General features: G+C 40.6%; 1 protein-coding gene across 2 annotated transcripts; it reads left to right on the top strand.

Annotated features, from left to right (window-relative positions):
• The first annotated feature begins 9,900 nt into the window (after positions 1-9,900).
• On the top strand, positions 9,901-13,804 carry LOC145000989 (polygalacturonase-like). 2 transcript variants are annotated; one of them, XM_078960301.1, is made up of 4 exons: positions 9,901-9,937; positions 12,432-12,841; positions 12,948-13,237; positions 13,357-13,804. In XM_078960301.1, exons 1-4 carry the CDS (start codon positions 9,901-9,903, stop codon positions 13,802-13,804), a joined length of 1,185 nt encoding a protein of 394 aa, XP_078816427.1. The 2 variants fall into 2 exon arrangements, with proteins under 2 accessions (XP_078816427.1, XP_078816428.1); XM_078960302.1 differs by lacking the exon at positions 9,901-9,937 and having other exon boundaries at positions 12,407-12,841.
• The last annotated feature ends 8,986 nt before the right edge of the window (positions 13,805-22,790 follow it).

A 22,790-nucleotide genomic window follows, 5' to 3' on the forward strand; every position in this document is an offset into this window, starting at 1 on the left:
AAAATTGCTCATATAATTCTAGAATTTGTTTCAATAATATTTCCCAACAAATTTTCTCTTATTTTATTAATACGTACTTGTTAAAGTATTGAAAGACGTTCTAATAATTTTTTTATAGGGTTGACATTTCACTAACCCATGTGAGATCATATATAGAAAGTTCACTTCGCTTCCCATATGCATGTGGATAAATATTAAGTGATCACATCTACAATTGCATCCTGAGACCCTTCAATTTTCATCTTTAAAAAACGTCCATTATTTCTTAAAGATATATTCCGGAGGATAATTACATGATTAGTATTCTGATCAGCATGTTACCATATGAATGGATCCGTACGTACTCCTATACATACGGATTACTTCATATCAATCATTATCAATAATACAACATGCTCCCACCCCCCAAGTGAATACCTGGGTTATGCACTCAATTTAATTGCTATAAATAAGTAAATGAACAGGTTGATTACTATACCAATTCATAATAACTTGATCATGGTCACCAAACTATTTGTTCCGGTGCGTATTTTCGTCCTCATCCATTACTCACAAGGAAAGGTAACATATAACATACTTAGTTTTGGAGCCAAAGCCAACGGCCGCTTAGACTCGAGAAGTGCTTTCCTAAAAGCATGGGGTTTGGCCTGCGCTTCAAGAAATCCCGCCATCATCTATATACCCGGAAATAGATCTAATAGATCACCACAAAATAATAACATCCTATATATTATGATACATAATATAGTGGGTTGGTATTGGTGCCTACGACCCACAAGTACAGTAAGGAAAACACACCTGAATCGAACAAACCCAAGAATTGAGTCACTGTTTCGTTTCTGCACTCGGTACTCCCGTGAATCCGCTAATCACAAAAACCAGGTAAAACCTTATTCAACATTCCAAAACCTTCATGTTTGAACCATGGTCAAACATGGTTAAAAGTCAATGGTCAACAGAATTCAACAATAATCAAAACCCAAGGCAATTAAGTATGCCCAACGTATGCAACCCGTCCTTAATTTTCCATTATGTACTTTATCACTTAAGATCATTTGTCTAGAGCTTATATCAAAACTCTAAACATTGACTTAATTCATAAACATTCCACCCTTATGACTTCCCATGGCTAAAAGATGTCAAAAATCCAAAACTGTAACAACCATACAATTCGAGCTAATTTTAAACTTTTCAAAATATTTAAAATCAATAGTTAATAAAACTTGTTTTCAAAAATTGTCTAACATTAGAGTTTTCCCAGAAACTTAAAAAATTTATGAGGAGCTATACGATCACGCCTTCGTCTTGTCGTGGTCCCCTGATGACCTGAAACAATAAACTGAAACTGTAAGCTGATGTTTAGTAAGTCCCCCAAAATATTGATACAATGCACATAACACATATACAAATAGCAACATGAACTGGGTCCACAGCTTTGCAGACTGGATTACCCATCGGCCCACAGTGCGATTCTGGATTGCCTTCCGGGCCCACAGCTCACATCTGGATTGCCACCGAGCCCACAGTACGAGTCTGGCATGCCCCACCTGGCCCTCAGCTCGTATCTTGAATGCTCCCGGGTTTGTTGGTTACCGTACGAAGCAATATCCACATCCCCCCCCCCCCCCACATAATAGGTCGACATATACAACAACTAATACGCATACAAATCAACACATAATAACACAGGTCTACATATCTACCAAACTGTCATAGCAACTATGAAATAATACTGACTCATACTCAACATGCTACCAACTACTGGGATATCATATCCAATGGGTCGGCCTTGGTGCCTTAGAACCCTTAGTATAGTGAGGAAACTCACCTCGTAAGTAGTGATGGAATACTCTAAATCTCTGCTTGCTGACTCACCGGAAATCACGAACTGTTACATAATGAAATTACTTGGTTAATACCCAACATTATTTCCTTAACTAAGTTTTCTCATTACTCATTAAGTCCATTCCTTTTTCTTGGGCCGAAGGCCCACACCAAATCCCTAACTTGATGGTCCAAGTTATAATCAACTATTTTGCCCAATTTACCAGATTGGGCCCAACCTCCTTATTAGGCCTAAACCCATGATCCACTACCACAAATGGCCCATGAGATCTTGTTTTTTTAAGCCCAACAAAGTCCCCAACTCCCTTACTCCACAAGACAGCCCAAAACCCGAAGTCGAAATGTCCATGGCCCAAAAGAGGTCGTATGCGGGGCGTACTCGACCAGAGGTTGACCACCGTCGGGGTGGTTGACCCAGTATGTTGGGCATACCGAAACTACGCTGGGAGTGCTCCATTTCTTGAAAAACCCTTATTAAGTGGTTAATGGCTTAAGCACTTAAGTTCAAATATCATATCCAGAGACCTAACATGCATAGGGTCCATAAAGTCACGACCTTTTTCACTTTGGACGTCCATAAGGTCCTAAATGCTTGGTCTTAATCCATTAAGACCTTATTCCTCTTGCATGGGACACTTATAGCTAATGGGACTTGATTTTTATCACTTAAAGTCCCCTTAAGAGCCTGGAATGCTAGCTCTTTATGTTCATAACACAAAATACACCATTTTATGGCTTTTGGGACAAAAGATGCCTCTAATAAAGTAAAATGATTAGATCAAAGCATATGTGCATAAAGTTTAGAAATTTATACCTCTAGGAGCATCTTGATCACAATCTAACTTCAGATCTATGAACTTGATCTTATTCTCCAACACTTTAACGTAATGATCTTCTCTTGAAACACTCCAAAACACACACCAATCAAACTTACACCCACAAAGAAGAGCTAGGTTTTGGGGAAGGATGAATGTAGGATGTGGATGATGAGGATAGTCAAGGGAAATGATCCATAAGGGTGTTTATATAGCCACCAAACCCTAAATATTAGGGTTTGCTCCAGTCATTAGTACGCTTGGCATACATGAGTGTACGCCCAGCATACTAGGACGCGCCTAGTACGCTTAAAGTACCCTTATGTACAATCAGCGTACTCCCTCTTGACTTAAAGTAGCAACTTCAGTCCTAATACTTCTCATGGCCCAACTCAAACATCCCAGGGGCTACAATTTGAAACTTGCAAATGAGGATGGATTTGAAATTTACCTGCAAAGTATGGGATGCTACAATTCTCTCCCACTTAACCTAGACTTTGTCCCCGTAGTCTATTGTAGCAAAAAGATCCAGGTAGTGCTCCCACATTTCGGACTCTGGATCCCAAGTCCATTCAGATGCCTTCCGATGCCCCCATTTCACCTTCACCAAAGGTATTTCCTTGCTACACAAAATTTTTATATTCCTTTCAAAAATAGCCACCGCCTGTTCCACGTAGTTCAGGTGCTCATCAACCTGGACATCATCCAATGTCACTACCGCATCCTCATCCAATATGCACTTTCGTAGCTGAGAAATGTGAAAAGTGATGTGAATCTGGCTGAGATCCTCTGGAAGATCTAGTCTAAAAGTGACTTTTCCAACCCTGGCAATAACTCGAAATGGTACAATGAATCGTGGACCCAATTTCCCCCTCTTCCTAAAGCGGATTACACCCTTCCAGGGTGAAACCTTCAGCAGCACCATATCACCGACCTGAAACTCTAATTCAGATCAACGCCAGTCAGCATAACTTTTCTGCCGACTCTAAGCGGTCTGCAGTCGCTATCTGATCTGTTGAATCCTCTTGATAGTTTGTAGAACTACCTCAATATGAACCATCACCCTGTGACACACCTTACCCCCAACAGACTGGGGTGCGACATCTCCTCCCATACAACATCTCATAAGGCGGGGCACCTATGCTGGAATGAAAGCTTTTATTATACAAGAACTCCATGAGAGGTAGGTAGGAGTCCCAACTCCCACCGAAGTCAATAATACAGGCTCTCAACATGTCCTCAAGAGTCTGTATGGTTCGCTCACTCTGGTCGTCCGTCTTTGGATGGTAGGCAGTACTGAAATGCAGCCGTGTGCCCAGTTCCTCATGGAACTTCTGCCAGAATCAGGAGGTGAACCGAACATCACGGTCTGAGACGATAGAGACCGGAACCCCATGTCGAACGACAATCTCGCGAACGTATAGCTCGGTCAATTTCTCGGCCGATGAGCTCTCCCGAATGGCCAGAAAGTGGGCACTCTTGTTCATTCGATCCACAATGACCCATATGGAATCGAAACCTCTTTTCGTCCTTGGCAGCTTGGTGATAAAGTCCATCGTGATCTGCTCCCATTTCCACATGGGTACCTCAAGAGGCTGCATCTTGCCTGTGGCCTTTGGTGCTCCGTCTTGACCATCCTACGGGTCAGGAACCTTTCCACATACCAAGCGATCTCTTGCTTCATGCACGGCCACCAGTAACTCAAACACAAATCCCGGTACATCTTGGTGGGCCCCGGATGAATAGAAAAGCAAGATTTATGAGCCTCCTCCAAAATGATATTTCTGACACCACCAGACATCGGAACCTAGACCCGACCACAATAGGTCAACAATCCCCTGCTATCCAGCACAAACCGAGTGTTTTCACCCTTAATCCTCTCCATTTTCCAATTCTCCCTATGCATACCCTCTACCTGAGCTTGCCTAAGTAATCGCACAAGTGGGGTATCTACTGATATCCTCATGTATGCCACTGAAACACAAGGTTCGGATATCTTGAAACTCAGAGCATCCGCGACTATGTTCGCTTTACCAGGGTGGTAAAGGATCTCACAGTCGTAGTCCTTGACTACATCCAGCCACCTGTGCTGCCTTATATTCAGGTTCGGCTAATCCATAATATATCTCAAGCTCTTGTGGTCCGTGAATATGGTGCAACGGACCTCATAGAGATAATGTCTCCAAATCTTGAAAGCGAATACCACTTCTCCCAGCTCCAGATCATGTGTGGGGTATCTTGCCTTGTGCGATTTCAATTGCCATGAAGCGTAGGCTATCACTCTTCCTCTCTGCCTGAGGAACACTCCCAGACCTATGATGGATGCATCACAGTATACCATACAGTCATTCGTCCCCTCAGGAAGGGTCAAAACTAGGGCCTCGCATAAACGCTACCTGAGGGTCTCAAACACCCTCAGCTGCTCAGGGCCCCACCGAAAACCCACCCCCTTCCTCGATCTACAATGATCCTCCGAGGAAGATTTCGGAACCTCCCACTGCATAACTGCCTCGATCTTGGCCAAATCGACCAAAATCCCATCTTGGTTAATGAGATTCCCTAGGAACTGGACCTCTTGTAACCAAAACTTGCAATTCGAGAACTTGGTATAAAGTCGTTCTTGCCTCAAAACCCCCCAATAACTCCCACCGATGCTCCTCGTTCTGCTCTCGAGTCTTGGAATACACCAATATATCATCAATGAACACAATGAGTGAGCAATCGAGCATCGGTCTGCAATCCTGATTCATCAGGTCCATAAATATCGCCGGCGCATTAATAAGCCCAAATTGCATCACCACAAACTCATAATGCCCATACCGTGTCCTGAACATGGTCTTTTCCACATCCTCTTACCTTACCCTGACCTGATGGTACCTGAATCTCAAATCAATCTTGGAGAACCATGATGCCCCCTCCAACTGATCAAATAGGTTGTCTATCCCAAGGAGTGGGTAACGGTTCTTCACCATCAACTTGTTCAACTCCATTTAGTCTATGCACATCCGGTGCGATCCATCCTTCTTCTTTACGAAGAGTATCGGTACTCTCTATGGAGAAGTGCTAGGTCGAATGAACTGCTTGCCCAGCACCTCCTGAAACTGGGATGACAACTCATGTATTTCAGGCGGTACCAATCGATACGGTGCCTTAGCGACAGGGGCCACACATGGCACTAGGTTGATCCTGAACTTGACCTACCTTTTCGGAGGCACTCCAGGTAACTCCTCCGGAAACATGTCAGCAGACTCCTTGACCACTGGAACCTCTACAACTGAAAGCTGATCGCGTAACTGTGTTACCACCACATATGCTAGATAACCAGCACACCCGTGCTGAATATACTGTCGAGCTCTGTCGGCTGAACAAAACCCTGATCCCACTCTGTTTCCCTTGCCATAAACAATCAGTTCTCCCCCACTTAGGGTTAGAACTACTACCTGCTGACCCTCGCAATCAATCAGGGCACCGAATCGACTGAGCCAATCCATTCCCACAATCATGCATACATCCCATATAGGAATCGGAACCAGGTCTATCGGATAGGACACTCCGAATATCTTCAACTCACATCCTCGGTAGACCGACGAAGAAGAAACTTCGTGTTCGTTGGCGATAAAGAGTTGCAACGGACACTCTAGCTCGCCTACCAGTACATTGAACTCCATGCTAAACGTCTGAGATACAAACGACCGACTCGTCCCCGAATCAAATAAAACCAAAACAGGAAAGGAGATTACTAAAAATGTACCTAAGCACAGGTAAGACAGATAAGCATAACACATAGCAGCAACCTCATCCTGTAGGATCTCTCGGTTCCTGGCATCCAACTTCTCTATAACCATCTGCACCACAGGCTCAGGTGTTGCTGGCCTCTCCTGGCCTCTGTCTCCTGATGCTGATCCTAAACCAGATCCCGTCACAAATCCCCTAATCATCACCATTCTGAAACAAATGAAAATGATATTAGATAATTATCATAATAACTGGGAACCAATTCATGACGATACCCTAGGGATTATGACTTCCTTGCTACGCGTATGGGTCCTGTGCTTTTAGTAGTACGGGCCCATACTACCTTCCACACATAGCCACATTTTTCTCAAGTATCACCACAATACCCTAACCATATACATATATAATTATAGCGAGCGCTCAATCCTCACACCTAGAGGAATCTTAAATATCTCAAAACTGGCCTCTCAGCCTCACACAACCCTCCCATCCATGAAGCTTCCACCAACCCTGCAGCACTAGTGTATGCTAGTCATACATAACGTTGGACCCTATAGGCTTTCGAATATCTAATGCTACCGTAAGCTCCCAATCAGAAAAGAACATAACATAAGGCCAAATCAAACATTCTAAGGCTATAAGATCTTAATTATGTATAACCGTGATGCATACACAAGTATCTACAGTAATGATGTCAGTTTCATATAAAGAAAACTCTAGGCTAGCAGACATCATGTAATCAGGCAATTATGTCATGCAATTCCTGAAGATCCCTATCCTAGTACTAGCATGTTGTTCCAACATATCACATAATCAAATAACTGTATGGTATTTTGGGATCTACTTACTGGCTCTAACTGATCGTACACCCTGCATCCTCCTTTACTTATTTTGAAAACCATTTAAAAAAAACATTTTGAAAACCTTTTCCCCTGGTTTGAGATTGGGTTCACACAAGTGTTCCTCCAATTCACTCAAAGCAAGGCTTCGATACCAACTTGTAACAACCATAAAATTCGAGCTAATTTTAAACTTTTCAAAACATTTAAAATCATTAGTTAATACAACTTGTTTTCAAAAATTATCTAACATCAGAGTTTTCCCAGAAACATAAACAAATTATGAGGAAATGTATGATCATGCCTTTGCCTTGACACGATCTCCAGAAGAACCTGAAATAATAAAATGAAACTGTAAGTCGAGGCCTAGTCAGTCCCCGAAAATGCCGATACACTAGACAAAGCACATATACAAATAACAGAATGAACTCAGTCCACAGCTTTGCATACTGGATTACCCCTGGGCCCACAGTATGAGTCTCGATTGCCTTCCAAGCCCATAGCTCACATCTGGATTGCTATCGATCCTATAGTAGGAGTCTTGCATGCCCCACCTGGCCCTCAACTCGTATCTGGAATGCTTTCGGGTTTGTTGGCTCCCGCACGAAGCTGTATCCTCAACCCAACCCACATAATATGTCAACATATAAAACAACTAATGCGCATACAGATAAACACATAATAACACATGTAGTTCTACAGATCTACCTAACTATCATAGCAACTATCATATAATACTGACTCATACTCAACATGCTACCAACTGTTGGGATATCATATCTAATGGGCTAGCCTTGGTGCCTTAGACCCCTTAGTATAGTGAGGAAACTAACCTCGTAAGTAGTGCTCAAATACTGTAAATCTTTGGTTGTTGACTCACCGAAAATCCCGAATTGTTACATAATGAAATTACTTGGTTAATACCTAATATTATTTCCTTAAATAAGTTTCCTCGTTACTCATTAAGTCCATTCCTTTTTGTTGGGCCGAAGGCCCACACCAAATCCTTAACTTGATGTCCAAGTCATAATCCACTATTTAGCCCAATTAACCAAATTGGGCCCAACTTCCTTATTGGGCCTAAACCCATGATCCACTACCACTAATGGCCCATGGCATCTTATTTGTTAAGCCCAACAAATGCCCAACCTCCATTATTCCATAATACATCCCAAAACCCGAAGTTAAAATGTCCATGGCCCAACAGAGGTCGTACGCGGGGCGTACTCCTTTGGTATGCGGGGCGTACTTGAGCAGAGGTTAACAACCATCGGGATGGTTGACCCAGTACGCTGGGCGTACTCTATTTCTTGACAAAAACTTATTAAGTGCTTAATGGCTTAAGCACTTAAGTTCAAATCTATGATCCAGAGACCTAACATGCCCAGGGTCCATAAAGTCATGACCTTTTTCATTTTGGACATCCATAAAGTCCTAAATGCTTGGTCTTAATCCATTAAGACCTTATTCCTATTGCATGGGACACTTATAGTTAATGGGACCTGATTTTTATCACTCAAAGTCCCCTCAGGAGCCTAGAAGGAAATCTCTTTACGTTCATAACACAAAATACACCATTTTATGGCTTCTGGGACAAAAGATGCCTCTAATAAAGTAAAATGATTAGATCTAATAATATGTGCATAAAGTTTAGAACTTTATACCTTTAGGAGCTTCTTGAGCATAAACTAACTTCAGATCTATGAACTTGATCTTCTTCTCCAACACTTTAATGTAATGATCTTCTTTTAAAACACTCCAAAACACACACCAATCGAGCTTACACCCATAAAGAAGAGCTAGGGTTTAGGGAAGCACACCCGTTGTACATGAGTGTACGCCCATAAGGGTGTTTATATAGCCCCAAAACCCTAAATATTAGGCTTTTCTCTAGTCATTAGTACACCCATCGTACATGAGTGTACACCCAGCGTACTAGGGCATGCTTAGTACGCTTAGAGTACCCTTATGCACACTCGGCGTACTTCCTCTTGACTCAAAGTGGCAACTTCAGTCCTTATAATTCTCATGGCTCAACTCAAACATCCTAGAGGCTACAATTTGAAACTTGCAAAAGAGAATGGATTTGAAATTTACCTATGAAGTTCGAGATGTTAGAGAAACCCTAACTTATTTATACATTAAGACATCATAACTCTTGCATAGAAGGGATAAAAGGACCAAAATCACATTTTGATGCTAAATAATAACTCCATAATGGATAAAATTTTCAAATTAATCCATTAACTGTAAGTCTCCAACCTTTTGATCTGAATCAATATGATGTTTAGATGGATCAAGTTTTCAACTTTATCCATAACAAGGTCAGAAAATTTCAAGATATAAACTTTATGCTCTAAAGTGACCAAAAGCTCATAGCACCTAAAAATAGCTAGATATAACAAATGCATCATAAAGATTTAAGCTTTATACCTCCAGAATAAAGATCAAGATGAAGAATGTTAAGATCTCACAACCATCATTGCATCCTTCCAAAATGACTAAACTTTATCTTTTGATGGCCCAAATCCTTTACACGATCGACTTCTGATCCACGACACTGAAATAAGAAAGGACAAGAAACAGCATGTTACATCGAGTTATTAGGGTTTTTTTTTGTAGAAGCCATTATAGGCATTCAAGCTTGCTTTCCATGGAGCTACAATATGATTTTTTTATTATTATTTTCTATAATAACCAAGAGTTATGTAACCCTAATCTTTATGTATTTTCAATTTTCATAACCTTTCTCAAGAGTTTCTTGATATTCGTTGGTTATTGCTATCAATAGAGAAAACATAGATCCTTTCTAGGAAGCATGTGAACTTAAGGTTTTAAGCATTTTCCGACACATGAATTTTTTTATAACCTAGAAAATCTAATAACATGGAGTCAGAGTGCGGCTTTGCTTCTCTAGTTTTGTGGTTCGGGTTTGTTTCTCAGAATGCCACATATCCCATTGTATATCCTTTGCATGGTATGATAGCCGTGATCTTAGAGAATAAGTATGCTAATGGCTAGGATAATTCCTTGTTATGTGTGAGTCGTTAGGACACTGGTGTCTTGGTATGCTAAATTCATAGGGTATTTCTTGATAATGGTATGGTACTTATCGGAGTTATGTTTGGTTAGGGTAATTAGGGTTGACTAGTTATCAGGATTATATATGACTGATCAGCGAATGACGTAAATGAGAAGTGATCAATAGCAGGGTGACTAGGGAAATCTAGTTACTATACTAGTGTTTGCTACGTGTTTATGTTACATGATTATTTGATAGTGATAATTTGGTGATTGTGATGTTCTTGTCTGATTGTTCACTCTCGGGTGGGTCATCTGTTCGAATATCTATATGATCCCTAACTACATATGACTTTATGAATTATATGAAAGACTTTTGTTGGATCACATCACTGATATGAAAAATTATGGTTGGATCACAATACTGAGTTGAAAGATTGTGGTTTGATCCGATCTCTAATATGAAAGATTATGGTTGGATCAAAACACATAGAAGAAAGATTGTGGTTCGATCACAACTACTATATATAAGACCATGGTTCAACCCCCTATCTATGAACTCAACAATGGGCTTGTTATGCATGATATATGTATGTAGATATGAGATTTGGTTGCTTGGCGCCAGAGCCAACATTTGTGTGGATGTATTATATGTATGATGTAATATGTGGTATATTAGAGAACTCACTAAGCTTTATTTTTATAGTTGTAGATTGAACATTTTACAGGTCGTTAGTGAGAGGAGCTCAACGAGACTGTATACATGCATCAAAGATGTTCGTTTCTACAGTTTTGTAAACTTAACTCTGATATTGTATGGTTTTAATCAAATGAATATTACTTGATGCTTTTTTTTAAAAAAAGTTTTAATTGGTTATTATAAATTAAAATTCAAGTAACTCTTGGAATTTTTTGGGACGTTACATATCTGGCATGTAGTACGACACTTGAGAATGGTTTCGATCATTGCCACCATGAAATGATACCGGAGGAAACGAGGGGAGCTATCATGACGAGTAGCTACTATTATGATTAACGTAGTGTTGTGTTTGTGTAACTATTTTTGATATGCTACACTATGTTTTGATGAGTATTTTTGACTGGATGTTTGGATTATCTTTTTGGATCGGATGTTGTATTATTAAATTTTAAGGTTTCAAACTATTTTTCTGATAATAATATTTGGTAATATTTTTTATATTTTGATAGTGTTCTATTTTGAATGTTATATACTAAAAAAATAGAAAATACAATTTGTGGAGACGTCTTTAGTAGCGATGCACTGTATACTGGGGACAAAGTTTTAGCGGCGACGTAAAAATCATTAGTGAGGAACTAACAACGGTGACCTTTTTGCGGCAACACTCACCGCTATATGTATTATCCGCGATAAATAGACTATTAGCGGTGACACGTGTCACCACTAAAGATCTCTGGCTAGCATATGTAATAAATTACCTTTTTGTGTTCAAATAAAAACATCATCTACTTAATGTCATATAGTTCTACAACATATTAGAAACGTTTCTGAGCTTTTCTTGTTTAGAGAAGAGAGTGACTTTTTATGGTAGTTGTATTGATTGACATTTTGAGAGTTAATATCAATCATATATCATTTTGGTTTTATTAATAATCTAAATTTATACTGTACCTTAATGAACAAGTAATGTCGGTGTTTAATTTAAATTATTTTGACTTTAAAAAAAATTGCTGATATAATTCTAGAATTTGTTTCAATAATATTTCCCAACAAATTTTCCCTTATTTTATTAGCACGTAGTACTTGTTAAAGTATTGAAAGACGTTCTAATAATATTTTTTATAGGGTTGTCACTTCACTAACCCATGTGAGATCATGGAAAGTTCACTTCGTTTCCGGATAAATATTAAGTGATCACATCTACCATTAGCATCCTCAGACCCTTTTATTTTTATCATTTCCGGAGGATAATTAAATGATTAGTATTCTGATCTGCATGTTACCATATGAATGGATCCGTACGTACTCCTATACATACGGATTACTTCATATCAATCATTATCAATAATACAACATGCTCCCACCCCCCAAGTGGTTATGAACTCAATTTAATTGCTATAAATAAGTAAATGAACAGGTTGGTTACTATACCAATTCATAATAACTTGATCATGGTCACCAAACTATTTGTTCCAGTGTGCATTTTCCTCCTCTTCCATTACTCACAAGGAAAGGTAACATATAACGTACTTAGTTTTGGAGCCAAAGCCAACGGCCGCTTAGACTCGAGAAGTGCTTTCCTAAAAGCATGGGGTTTGGCCTGTGCTTCAAGAAATCCCGCCATCATCTATGTACCCGTTGGCAGGTACTTGATCGGTTCTGCAATCACATTCTCCGGCCAAGCATGTAAGAGCAAAGCCATCACAATGAAGATAGATGGAACTTTGGTGGCTCCCTCAACGTATAATGCAATCGGCAACGCCCAAGTTTGGATTAAGTTTTACCGGACTAACCGTGTTACCATCTCCGGTGGAACCCTTGATGCCCAAGGTTCTTCTCTATGGGCCTGCAAATCCTCTCGAAAGACATGTCCTAAAGGATCTACGGTTAGTATGATCACGGCATGATGCGTGCATGCCCCCATTATAATTAAACTATGATATTGTTTTTAAATTAATTCATTATTCATATTATTTATTATTAATCTTGCAGACACTTGGTATCTACCATTCCCAAAACACAGTGATCAGTAATTTAAGGTCATTGAACAGCCAAATGTTCCACATCCTGGTGTATGCATGCACCAACGTCAAGCTAAATGGGGTGAGCATCTCAGCACCCGACCTCAGCCCTAACACAGACGGTATCCATTTATTATATTCCAAAGGCGTCACCATATGGAATTCTAAGATCTCCACGGGGGACGACTGCATCTCTATAGGCCCTGGCAATTCTAATGTCTGGATAGAGAAGGTGGTGTGTGGACCCGGTCATGGCATAAGGTACATGATCAGTGCTTTATAACATCTATAGTTTCGTTTTGAACAATTAATGATATATATATTATTCTTCTCCAATTTTGTTTGTGTATCTGTTAATTCGTTGTGTTATTTGGATGCAGCATCGGAAGTCTAGGTTGGAATGCTAAAGAAGCGGGTGTCCAGAATGTAACTGTAAAAACCGCTACATTTATAGGTAGTGACAATGGTTTTAGGATAAAAACATGGGCGAGGCGTAGCAATGGATTCGTGAAGGATGTTCGTTTCCAGCATGCACGTATGGTGAATGTAAAAAATCCGATACTAATAGATGCAAATTACTGCCCAAACAATAAGAATTGTCCGAATCAGGTTTCAGGAGTAAAGATCAGCAACGTGGTGTATGAAGATGTACACGGAACATCAGCAACACGAGTGGCAGTGAAATTTGATTGTAAAAGAGGAAAGCCATGCACTGGTATCAGACTAAAGGATGTTAATCTCAAATATGGGGGTCAACCAGCGGTGTCGTCTTGCTCCTTTGCTGCTGGTACTGCTTCTGGATTACTTCAACCTACAAGTTGTCTCTAGTTCAAGTAACCTAAAAGTTGTCACTAACTTAAGTACTCGTTTATGGAGTTTTGGTACGTCCAAACCATATAATTAAACGGTTGGACTTCCACTGCACTTCCCATTTTAGTTGAACAACAAGAATTTCTGACAAGGCTGACGACTTTGAAACATCACGTTTTTTTTCCTTTTTTCCTACATCTAGTTGTGTTTACTCATTACTATTCTGATTAAGAATTATTTAATTAGCCAGCAAAGCATCGTTCTTAGTTTTGTCGTCAAACCATTGCAACGATGCATATCTCATATGATTTCCACCCTTTTCGAATTAAACTTATATTTTATTGAGTTAGCGCATATATTAGCTGGGGAATTAACCTCATATCTTAATGAATTTTTTAATATTTTTGTATTTCACTATTAGGGAAAAAAAAAAAACTCTGTAAGTAATTTGTAGGAAATCCATTTTCTTCCGAAGAGCATGGATGGTATGGTAATATTTTGTTTGAAGAGGTTTCCGTCGGAAATATACCAAATATATTACCGACGGAATGTGTTTGACCAGGTTTGGTCCTCTTTTTCCTATGGTAATATTTTAGCGACGGACTGCATTTTTGTACAGATTACATAAACACTGTTTTGCTATAGATTTCTAGCGGACTATTTCACTCTTACTAACAAATATGTTACTCAATAACCGGTCGAAAATGTGCAATTTTAAACTAAAAAAGATGGATTTCTCTACCTAAAATGTAGAAACAAAAAGCTAATATATTAACCGGTTCATCCACATAACCACACATATTCGTGAACAATTTCCAAAAATCAATACTTTGTTATCACTATAAGAAATGGGGCATTAGCGGCGACGCTGTGCATTAGCGGCAACATGTAATGGACACATTACATGTCGCCGCTAAAGATGTCGCCGTTAAGGCCCCCAAACAACGATCCGCGTCAAACCATCCTCATCCGTCCAAATTCTCTTCAATCCAAGGGTCGTAGTGGAACGAAAAAAGGCGCTGATTTTTCCCTCCAGGATGTCGCCGCTAACAGTCTCATGTCGCTGCTAATACCTTTGTGTCGCTGCTATTGCCCGTCGCCGCTAAAGGTCTTTACAGATAACCCCTTAGCAGGTTCCTTTTCTGTTTCGCTTGTGATTGTCCATCGGCTTTTCTTAATTTCGTTCTTGTTAACTTTTCTGGTTCTTTGTTTCCATGCGTAGAGACCGGCGATCACTACATTCCAGCGACCATCTTCCTTAGCCTTTCCCTCTCCTGCCGCCATGTGACAATCATCAATCTTGAGTCAAGTCAAGTCATCAGGTCAAGCCGGTCAACTCGATTAAACCTTGTGTATTAGGGTTTGTGTTATGTTCGTACTGTATAACTTGCTATATTAATGGGAAAACATCACTTGAGAAAAGTCTCGTGTTAAAAATTTCCTAAGCCCTAGTGCTAATCAATGAACTAAACTGATAAAAACCATGTTGCATACTCATTGGGAGTGTGTGGGATCCTTAACCATGACTTAACGGGGCTCAAGAGACTTGCATTGCGGAGCCAAACACTCACAAATGCCACACTTGAAATCTCTCTCAAATATCTCTCTGTATGAGAAATCTCTCCAAGAATGTCAAATTTCTCCCAAATCTCTCCAAGTATGTGGAATCTCTCTCAAATATCTCTTTGTATGAGAAATCTCTCCAAGAATGTTAAATCTCTCCCAAATCTCTTCAAGTATGCGAAATCTCTCTCAAATATCTCTTTGTATGAGAAATCTCTCCAAGAATGTCAAATCTCTCCCAAATCTCTCCAAGTATGAGAAATCTCTCCCAAATCTCCCTCAAATAGTTCCCGTAACTTTTTAGAATCATTCGGGTCATTCCGGCCCTTAACCGGGTCAAAAACGGCTTAAAACGAGGCGAAAACGAGAAAAATAGACTTTAGAAACCGAAACCAAGAAGAGAGGCTTCTTAGGCGAGGACCGAGCCTCTATTGGCTGTGGCATGCGAGGACCGAGCCTCTGTTGGCTAAAGAATGCGAGGACTGAGCCTCTGTTGGCTAAATGCACGCGAGGACCGAGCCTCGGTTCTCTGTCGCCTCATCTGCTCCCTTCTTCTCGCTCTGTCTCTACCCGCCTCTCTGTCTCTTCCCTACTCTCGGTCTCTACTCCGCCCCTCTGTCTCTTCGCGCCCTCTGTTCTCTCCTCCCCCCTCTCAGTTCCTTCCCTCACTCTTCTCCCCTCTCGGTTTCTACCCTCCCTCCTCTCGGTTTCAGCATCAGAAGGCCGAACCTCGGCCAGACTTCGGGAATTTGTCACTTTTAACCCATTTTTGATATTTTTAACATTTTAAGCCCGTTTTTCGTGATTTTAAAGCGGGATTTTCTCCAGAAATTATATTTTAACATAATAAACTCTAAATATTCATAATTTAAACATATTTTTATGAAAATCATTATCTAAATAATAAAGATCTAATGGGGGATTTATTTAAAGTGGAGTGTTGACTTTGCCTTAACTTATGACACAAGCAACCACCCCACACCCACTCTATGACTAGCCATACCTCCCCACCTTACCTATGTCACTTCAATGTCCCCTTACACTCAAATTTCACTCACTCCCACGTTTTTTTTTTGAGCTGGAACAAACAACCACACTCCTCATTTTCTCTCATTTCTCTCATTCCACTAAGTAACAAACACCACTTTTCTCTCAAACTTTTTCTACACAAATTTTCGAGATTCAAGGCTGATTTCAAGTGTTCTTCCACTCTTAGTAAGTAAAAATTCATCCTTCCTATTATTATTTCACTTCCTTCTACTCAAATCTTTGATTGCTTACACAAACTCCATAACCATAATGTTAGATTCTCGAAAACCTTCAAGGCATCTCCAAGTGTTCTTGAATTAAACACTTCCATTCTTCAACAATCATCTACTGAAATCACTTAAGGTGAGTTCATACCCCTACATTTTCAGGTTTTCTCAAGTTTTCAGGGGGGGAATACAAGTTAAAACACCAAGAACATAACTAAATTTTTCTAACAGCCTTCATCAGAAAAGTTCAACTCCATTCACGGACTGTTTTGGGCATCTTAAACATTTTTGTTTTCAAAACTGTACAAGGTGCAAATATTTCATGTTTGTAGCTTTAAAATGACTACTTGCACATCTCCATACGATTTTTCTACAATTTATGGTGATTTTTACAAAACTGCCTATCATTTCAAACAACAATCCGGACCAATCTGTGATTATGGACTTTTTCACACAAGTTGAAGGTCATTAAAAATCGTGATAAAACTTATGAGTAAACTAGACACATTTTGTGAACTCTCAGAATTTACGGATCTAGTTTTCGACTTCGTATGATTTTTCTATGATTTTTCCAAAACAGGGCAAAATGGCTAAAGTTAGCCAACAGCATGTAAATATCATAACACTTTGTATTATGTTGAGCAAAGTGTATAATCATAAGTTCTAATATTTGAATGTGTTTCCTTGTTAGTTTATCATTATGAACTGAAACTAAGTCATTCATACTAACTATTATTCATTCATTTTGGAACACGTATTATTTAACTATAAAAAGTATAGTTTGATAAATTCACAACACTAATACATTTCCATAAAAGAATTCATACATATTACATACATTTTAGATAAACTATAATAGGTATAGTTTATGATACATCACTCAACACACTCGTACAAAAAGGGTACATTCATACAAGAAAGATTTATATTCACACACATTTCACGTAAACTTGTTAACCTATGTTGCGAGACTCTCTCTCTCCCCGTACGTCCGAGTGCGGGATATAATTCCTGGTAGTTACAATCAGAATCTCCTTGAGGGAGAACGTGATACTTGTATATAGATCTATATTGGGTTTGACACCCTACACCTTGCTGCTAGCTACAGTGGGACCTGCAGGTCTACGGGTGACAAATGTCATTTCATTTTCGCGACGCCTGAGAAACGTTGTGGCAGGTTCACATAGTCACAATATGATTATAGCGACTCACCTAGGGAGTTAACAATTCATAAAGTTTACGGGATTTCATAAAACCGAAGTAGGTTTTAGGTTGATTAAAAATTTACTTTCCATATCATTTTAAACTCACGACATTTCTACTAAGTAATGATGATTTCTTATACATTTTGGTCTTTGGTTATAAGGCAACATTTTACGGATTTCAAGGAAAATATCGGATTTTTCTGAAACAAACGCGACATTTACATGTGAATGATTTCTACTAAGATTATTAATAAAAGCTTATGAACTCACCAACCTTTGTGTTGACACTTTTCAAACAACTTGTATTCTCAGGAAAACACTAAACAGGTAATCAAGTGCTTTTGAGGATGGGACGTTAAGGCGTCAAACTTTTCATATTTTGACAACATATTGTAATTGATTTTGAAACATGTAATTCATACAAGTGATGTAACTTTTTCAATTATATATATGTTGGTTGTGTTTGCTTAAATTACTATTGAAATTGTGGTTATGATACTTTACATGAAGTCCTCCACCCCCAGACATTTCCGCCATCCTTGGTTTGGGGGTGTGAGAGATTGGGATCAGAGCACGGTTTATAGTGAATTAAGTATGTTAATCCACATAAGATATACAAACTATAAACACATTTGGGACTAAAAGTCTCTGATTCTTAAAATGCTTTAACGAGTTGTACTTTTAGAAAACAAATAATTTCTTGTTTTAAAGTATACTTACATGCATTCTATACCAGCATGGTGTCATAACTTAGGAGAACATAAATTGAAAGAGGAGGAGTCGAACATTATTAATATGCCTTAGCATGTGTAATCAGTTCTGGGAGGGATATAGCCTGATCAACTATATCCGTCCAAGAAGTAAATTACGCACACTAAGGAATAGTCGTAATGAGCGACAAATCTGATAACCTAATTACACTCCATAAAGAACACGCTAAGAACCAAATGTAAACATTTAAAAATACTATAGGAGTATTTGTATGTTTCTATAGCGCCAGATTATTATTTTCCGATATGTGCTTCTTAACCCCGTTTCTCGTGCAGACAACATGGCAGGATTTCATATACCCGGGGACCCCTATTTTCCCAATCAGGGAAACGTGGGATGGATCGATGATGAGCCCGAGGAGGATCCCAAAGAGGATCCCGAGGAGGATTCCGAAGAGGATCCCGAGGAGGATCCCGAAGAGGATCCCGAGGAGGAGCCCGAGGAGGAAGACGAACAAGAAGAAGAAGAGGAAGACGACCAAGAAGAAGAGGAAGACGAAGAGGAAGAAGAGGAAGGTGATGATATAGTCATGTTTGGGAACGAAGCGGAGGAACCACCAGAAGTATTCAACCCCCTACATCGCGAGGGTACCCGCGCACCGTTTTGGATACAACGGACCTGAACCCCCTTGGGTAACAACGATCGAAAGATGGAGCCGAAAACAACGCCAGCGGTCACCATATGGCTACCAACGAGGTTACTATGATCTCACTCATGGTGGACCGGCTGACAGAGCTCTCCCCATCACGATACAACGAATAGCAAGTATGGATGATCGTGGTAGGACGACGACCGATCAGGTCCGGGAGTTAAGTGCCATCGTACAGTCTACTACTGATCACACCAGAGACCTGGAACGAGACTCCCACCACAGAGACCAACTCATTCAAGACCTTCTCGCAGCTCAAGAAGAAACAAGAGAGTATCGGGAAAGATACATGGCACTCGAAGAGAGAATGGTTGCAGCCGAACGCAGATTGGCGGAACTACAGGGCGCATCGACATCATCGCAGCCTCCGTCAAAGAAGGGTCGCAGTGATTAGAACTCGTTACTATTCCCACATCTTAGCAGTAAAATTTTATGAGTACGCGTTGGTGCTACTCTTTGTATGTAGGTCGACCCTGCGACTATGTGATTACACTATTCAAAGGGCTTTTGTAATGCCAAAACTACCTTTTGTAACGATGTAATGTAGACCCTTATGAGGTCAAACTTTTCCCTCTAAACGTTATATACTAAAAGTTATCAATGAAATTTGGCATGTGTTTTATTTATTGAATGTTTGGCACTATACATCATAACCTGATCACACAAACAGTTTACGAATAATAAATTTATGATAAAATACAAGAGGGATGAAACCAGTAACACTCGACTCGTTATCACTATTGAAGTCTTACCGACTAGTCATTTTTTTTATGACAGAACCATGCCACCAAGGAAAAGACCAAGGCCTTCCAACAACACAGTGCCGCCTCCACCACCACCTCCGCAGTTTGATCCTGCAATGTTCCAGGCTGCAGTAACGGCAGCCGTGGCGGCAGCAATGTTGCAAATGGGAACCAATGGTTCTAGCGGTTCTGGATCCGGAGCTACCAATTCCATTCATGGGGACAGCACGGGGCATACGAGGGAGTGCTCTTACAAAGACTTCACGAATGGCAAACCCGACCCTTTCAATGGAAGCGAAGGCATTATCACACTGGTGCAATGGTTCTAAAGGACCGAGATAGTTTTTGAAATCTGCGCTTGTCCCGAAGCGAGCAAGGTCAAGTATGCGGCATTCACTTTCACTAGAAAAGCACTTACTTGGTGGAATGGCCGAGTTAAATCACTTACTCCTGCAGTAGCTAACGCAATCAGCTGGGAGGATTTGAAAGCCCTACTGTTAAAGGAATACTGCCCGAGGGGCGAAATACAAAAACTTGAAGAAGAACTTTGGAACCTCAGAATGACAGGCACTGATCTTGAAACTTATACTGCACGTTTCAACGACCTAGCACTCCTCTGTCCAACAATGGTCACTCCAGAAGAGAAGAAGGTGGAACGATATCTCTGGGGGCTGTCATCCCAGATTCAAGATAGTGTATTGGCCTCGAAACCCACTACCTTTGAGAGTGCCAAGGAACTGGCACAACAACTCATAGATCACAGGGCTAGCCGTGGTACCATGATAACCACCACCGACCGAACAAAAGGAGGGAACAACAAGAGAAAGTTCTGGGGCAATACAAAGAAACAACCAATTCAGGACCCCGCCAAAAAGCAATAGATTGTTGCTGTTCATGCCGCCACTACTGCTGCCGCTCCAGCGCCACCGAAACAGTATACAGGAACTCTTCCAAAGTGCAACAAGTGTAACTACCACCATAATGGTGCTTGTCGAGAGTTACACTGCAATAACTGTAACAAAAAGGGGCACACCGCACGATTCTGTAGAGCGACTACCCAACCCGCCGCACAAGTCGCTACGACCGCCAACACCGGAGCAAGCCAAACCTGCTATGGATGTGGTGAAACGGGACACTTCAGGAGGAACTGCCCCAAGGCACGAGCCCCTAATGCTGGGGGTGTAGGGAGAGTCCTAACTTTAGGGCAGGGAGAAGCAGTCAAGGATCCCTCTGTGGTTACTGGTACGTTCCTCCTCAATAACTCTTATGCATGCGTACTTTTCGATAGTGGGGCAGAAAGAAGTTTCATAAGTCACCAATTCAAACATATACTTAAGCAAAATTCTCAACCACTAGAAGATTCTTACATCGTAGAAATGACAAATGGAAAGGTTGAGCGCGCTAATGATATTTACATAGGGTGTACTCTCACTCTAGACAACCATTTGTTCAAAATTGACCTTATGCCGGTCACCATAAAAAGCTTTGATATAATCATTGGTATGGATTGGTTAAGCCTTCATTGTGCCGACATTCTATGTTACGAAAGGGCCGTCCGCCTCAATCTGCCGAATGGCAACGTTCTCACCGTTTATGGCAATAAACCTAGTGCGAACCTACAAATCATCTCTTGTGTTAAAACCCAAAAGTACCTCCGAAAGCAATACCATGCTTTCTTAGCCCACATCGTAGACAAGAAACAGGAGGTGAAGGACATCAAAGAAATTCCAGAAGTATGCAACTTCCCTGATGTTTTCCCAGACGATCTGTCAGGTGTACCACTCGCACGACAAGTCGAATTTCGGATCGACTTAATCCCAGGAGCTACCCCTGTCGCCAGGGCTCCATATCGCTTAACACCGACAGAAATGCAAGAACTATCCAGCCAGTTGAATGAACTATTGAGCAAAGGGTTCATCAGGCCAAGCTTCTCGCCCTGGGGAGCACCAGTCTTATTTGTAAAGAAGAAGGATGGGTCTTTTCGCATGTGCATAGACTATCGAGAACTAAACAAACTCACTATCAAGAACCGTTATCCCCTACCCCGAATCGATGACCTCTTCGACCAGCTCCAAGGAGCCAGCTACTTTTCAAAAATCGACCTGAGGTCGGGCTATCATCAACTACGAGTTCAGGAAGAGGATATCCCCAAGACGGCATTCAGAACTCGTTATGGGCACTATGAGTTTATAGTGATGCCATTCGGGTTAACTAACGCGCCTGCGGTGTTCATGGATTTGATGAATCGAGTGTGTCGACCCTTCTTGGATAAATTTGTCATCGTATTCATCGACGATATCTTGGTCTATTCGAGGAGCGAAGAAGAGCACAGACAACACCTACGACTAGTTCTGGAGATTTTAAGAACCGAGAAGCTTTACGCCAAATTCTCTAAGTGTGAATTTTGGCTCCGTGAAGTAGGATTCCTTGGCCACGTAGTAAGCAAGGAAGGAATACATGTAGACCCCTCAAAGATCAAAGCAATCGAAGATTGGTCAACACCTACAACGCCAACAGAAATCCGACAGTTTTTGGGACTCGCAGGCTACTATCGAAGATTCATACAAAACTTCTCCAAGATCGCTAAGCCTCTTACCACCTTGACTCAGAAAGGTGTAGTGTTCGAATGGGAAGATAAACAAGAAGCCGCCTTCCAGACACTAAAGCAAGCCCTATGCAGCGCACCAGTCTTGTCTCTTCCAGAAGGAACCGATGATTTTGTGGTGTATTGCGATGCTTCGAATCAAGGCCTCGGCTGTGTGCTCATACAAAGGGGAAAAGTCATCGCTTATGCATCAAGGCAACTGAAGACACATG

Source organism: Lactuca saligna, chromosome 6 (genome assembly GCF_052625555.1).
Source record: "Lactuca saligna cultivar CGN05327 chromosome 6, ASM5262555v1, whole genome shotgun sequence".
Taxonomy (NCBI): Eukaryota; Viridiplantae; Streptophyta; class Magnoliopsida; order Asterales; family Asteraceae; genus Lactuca; species Lactuca saligna.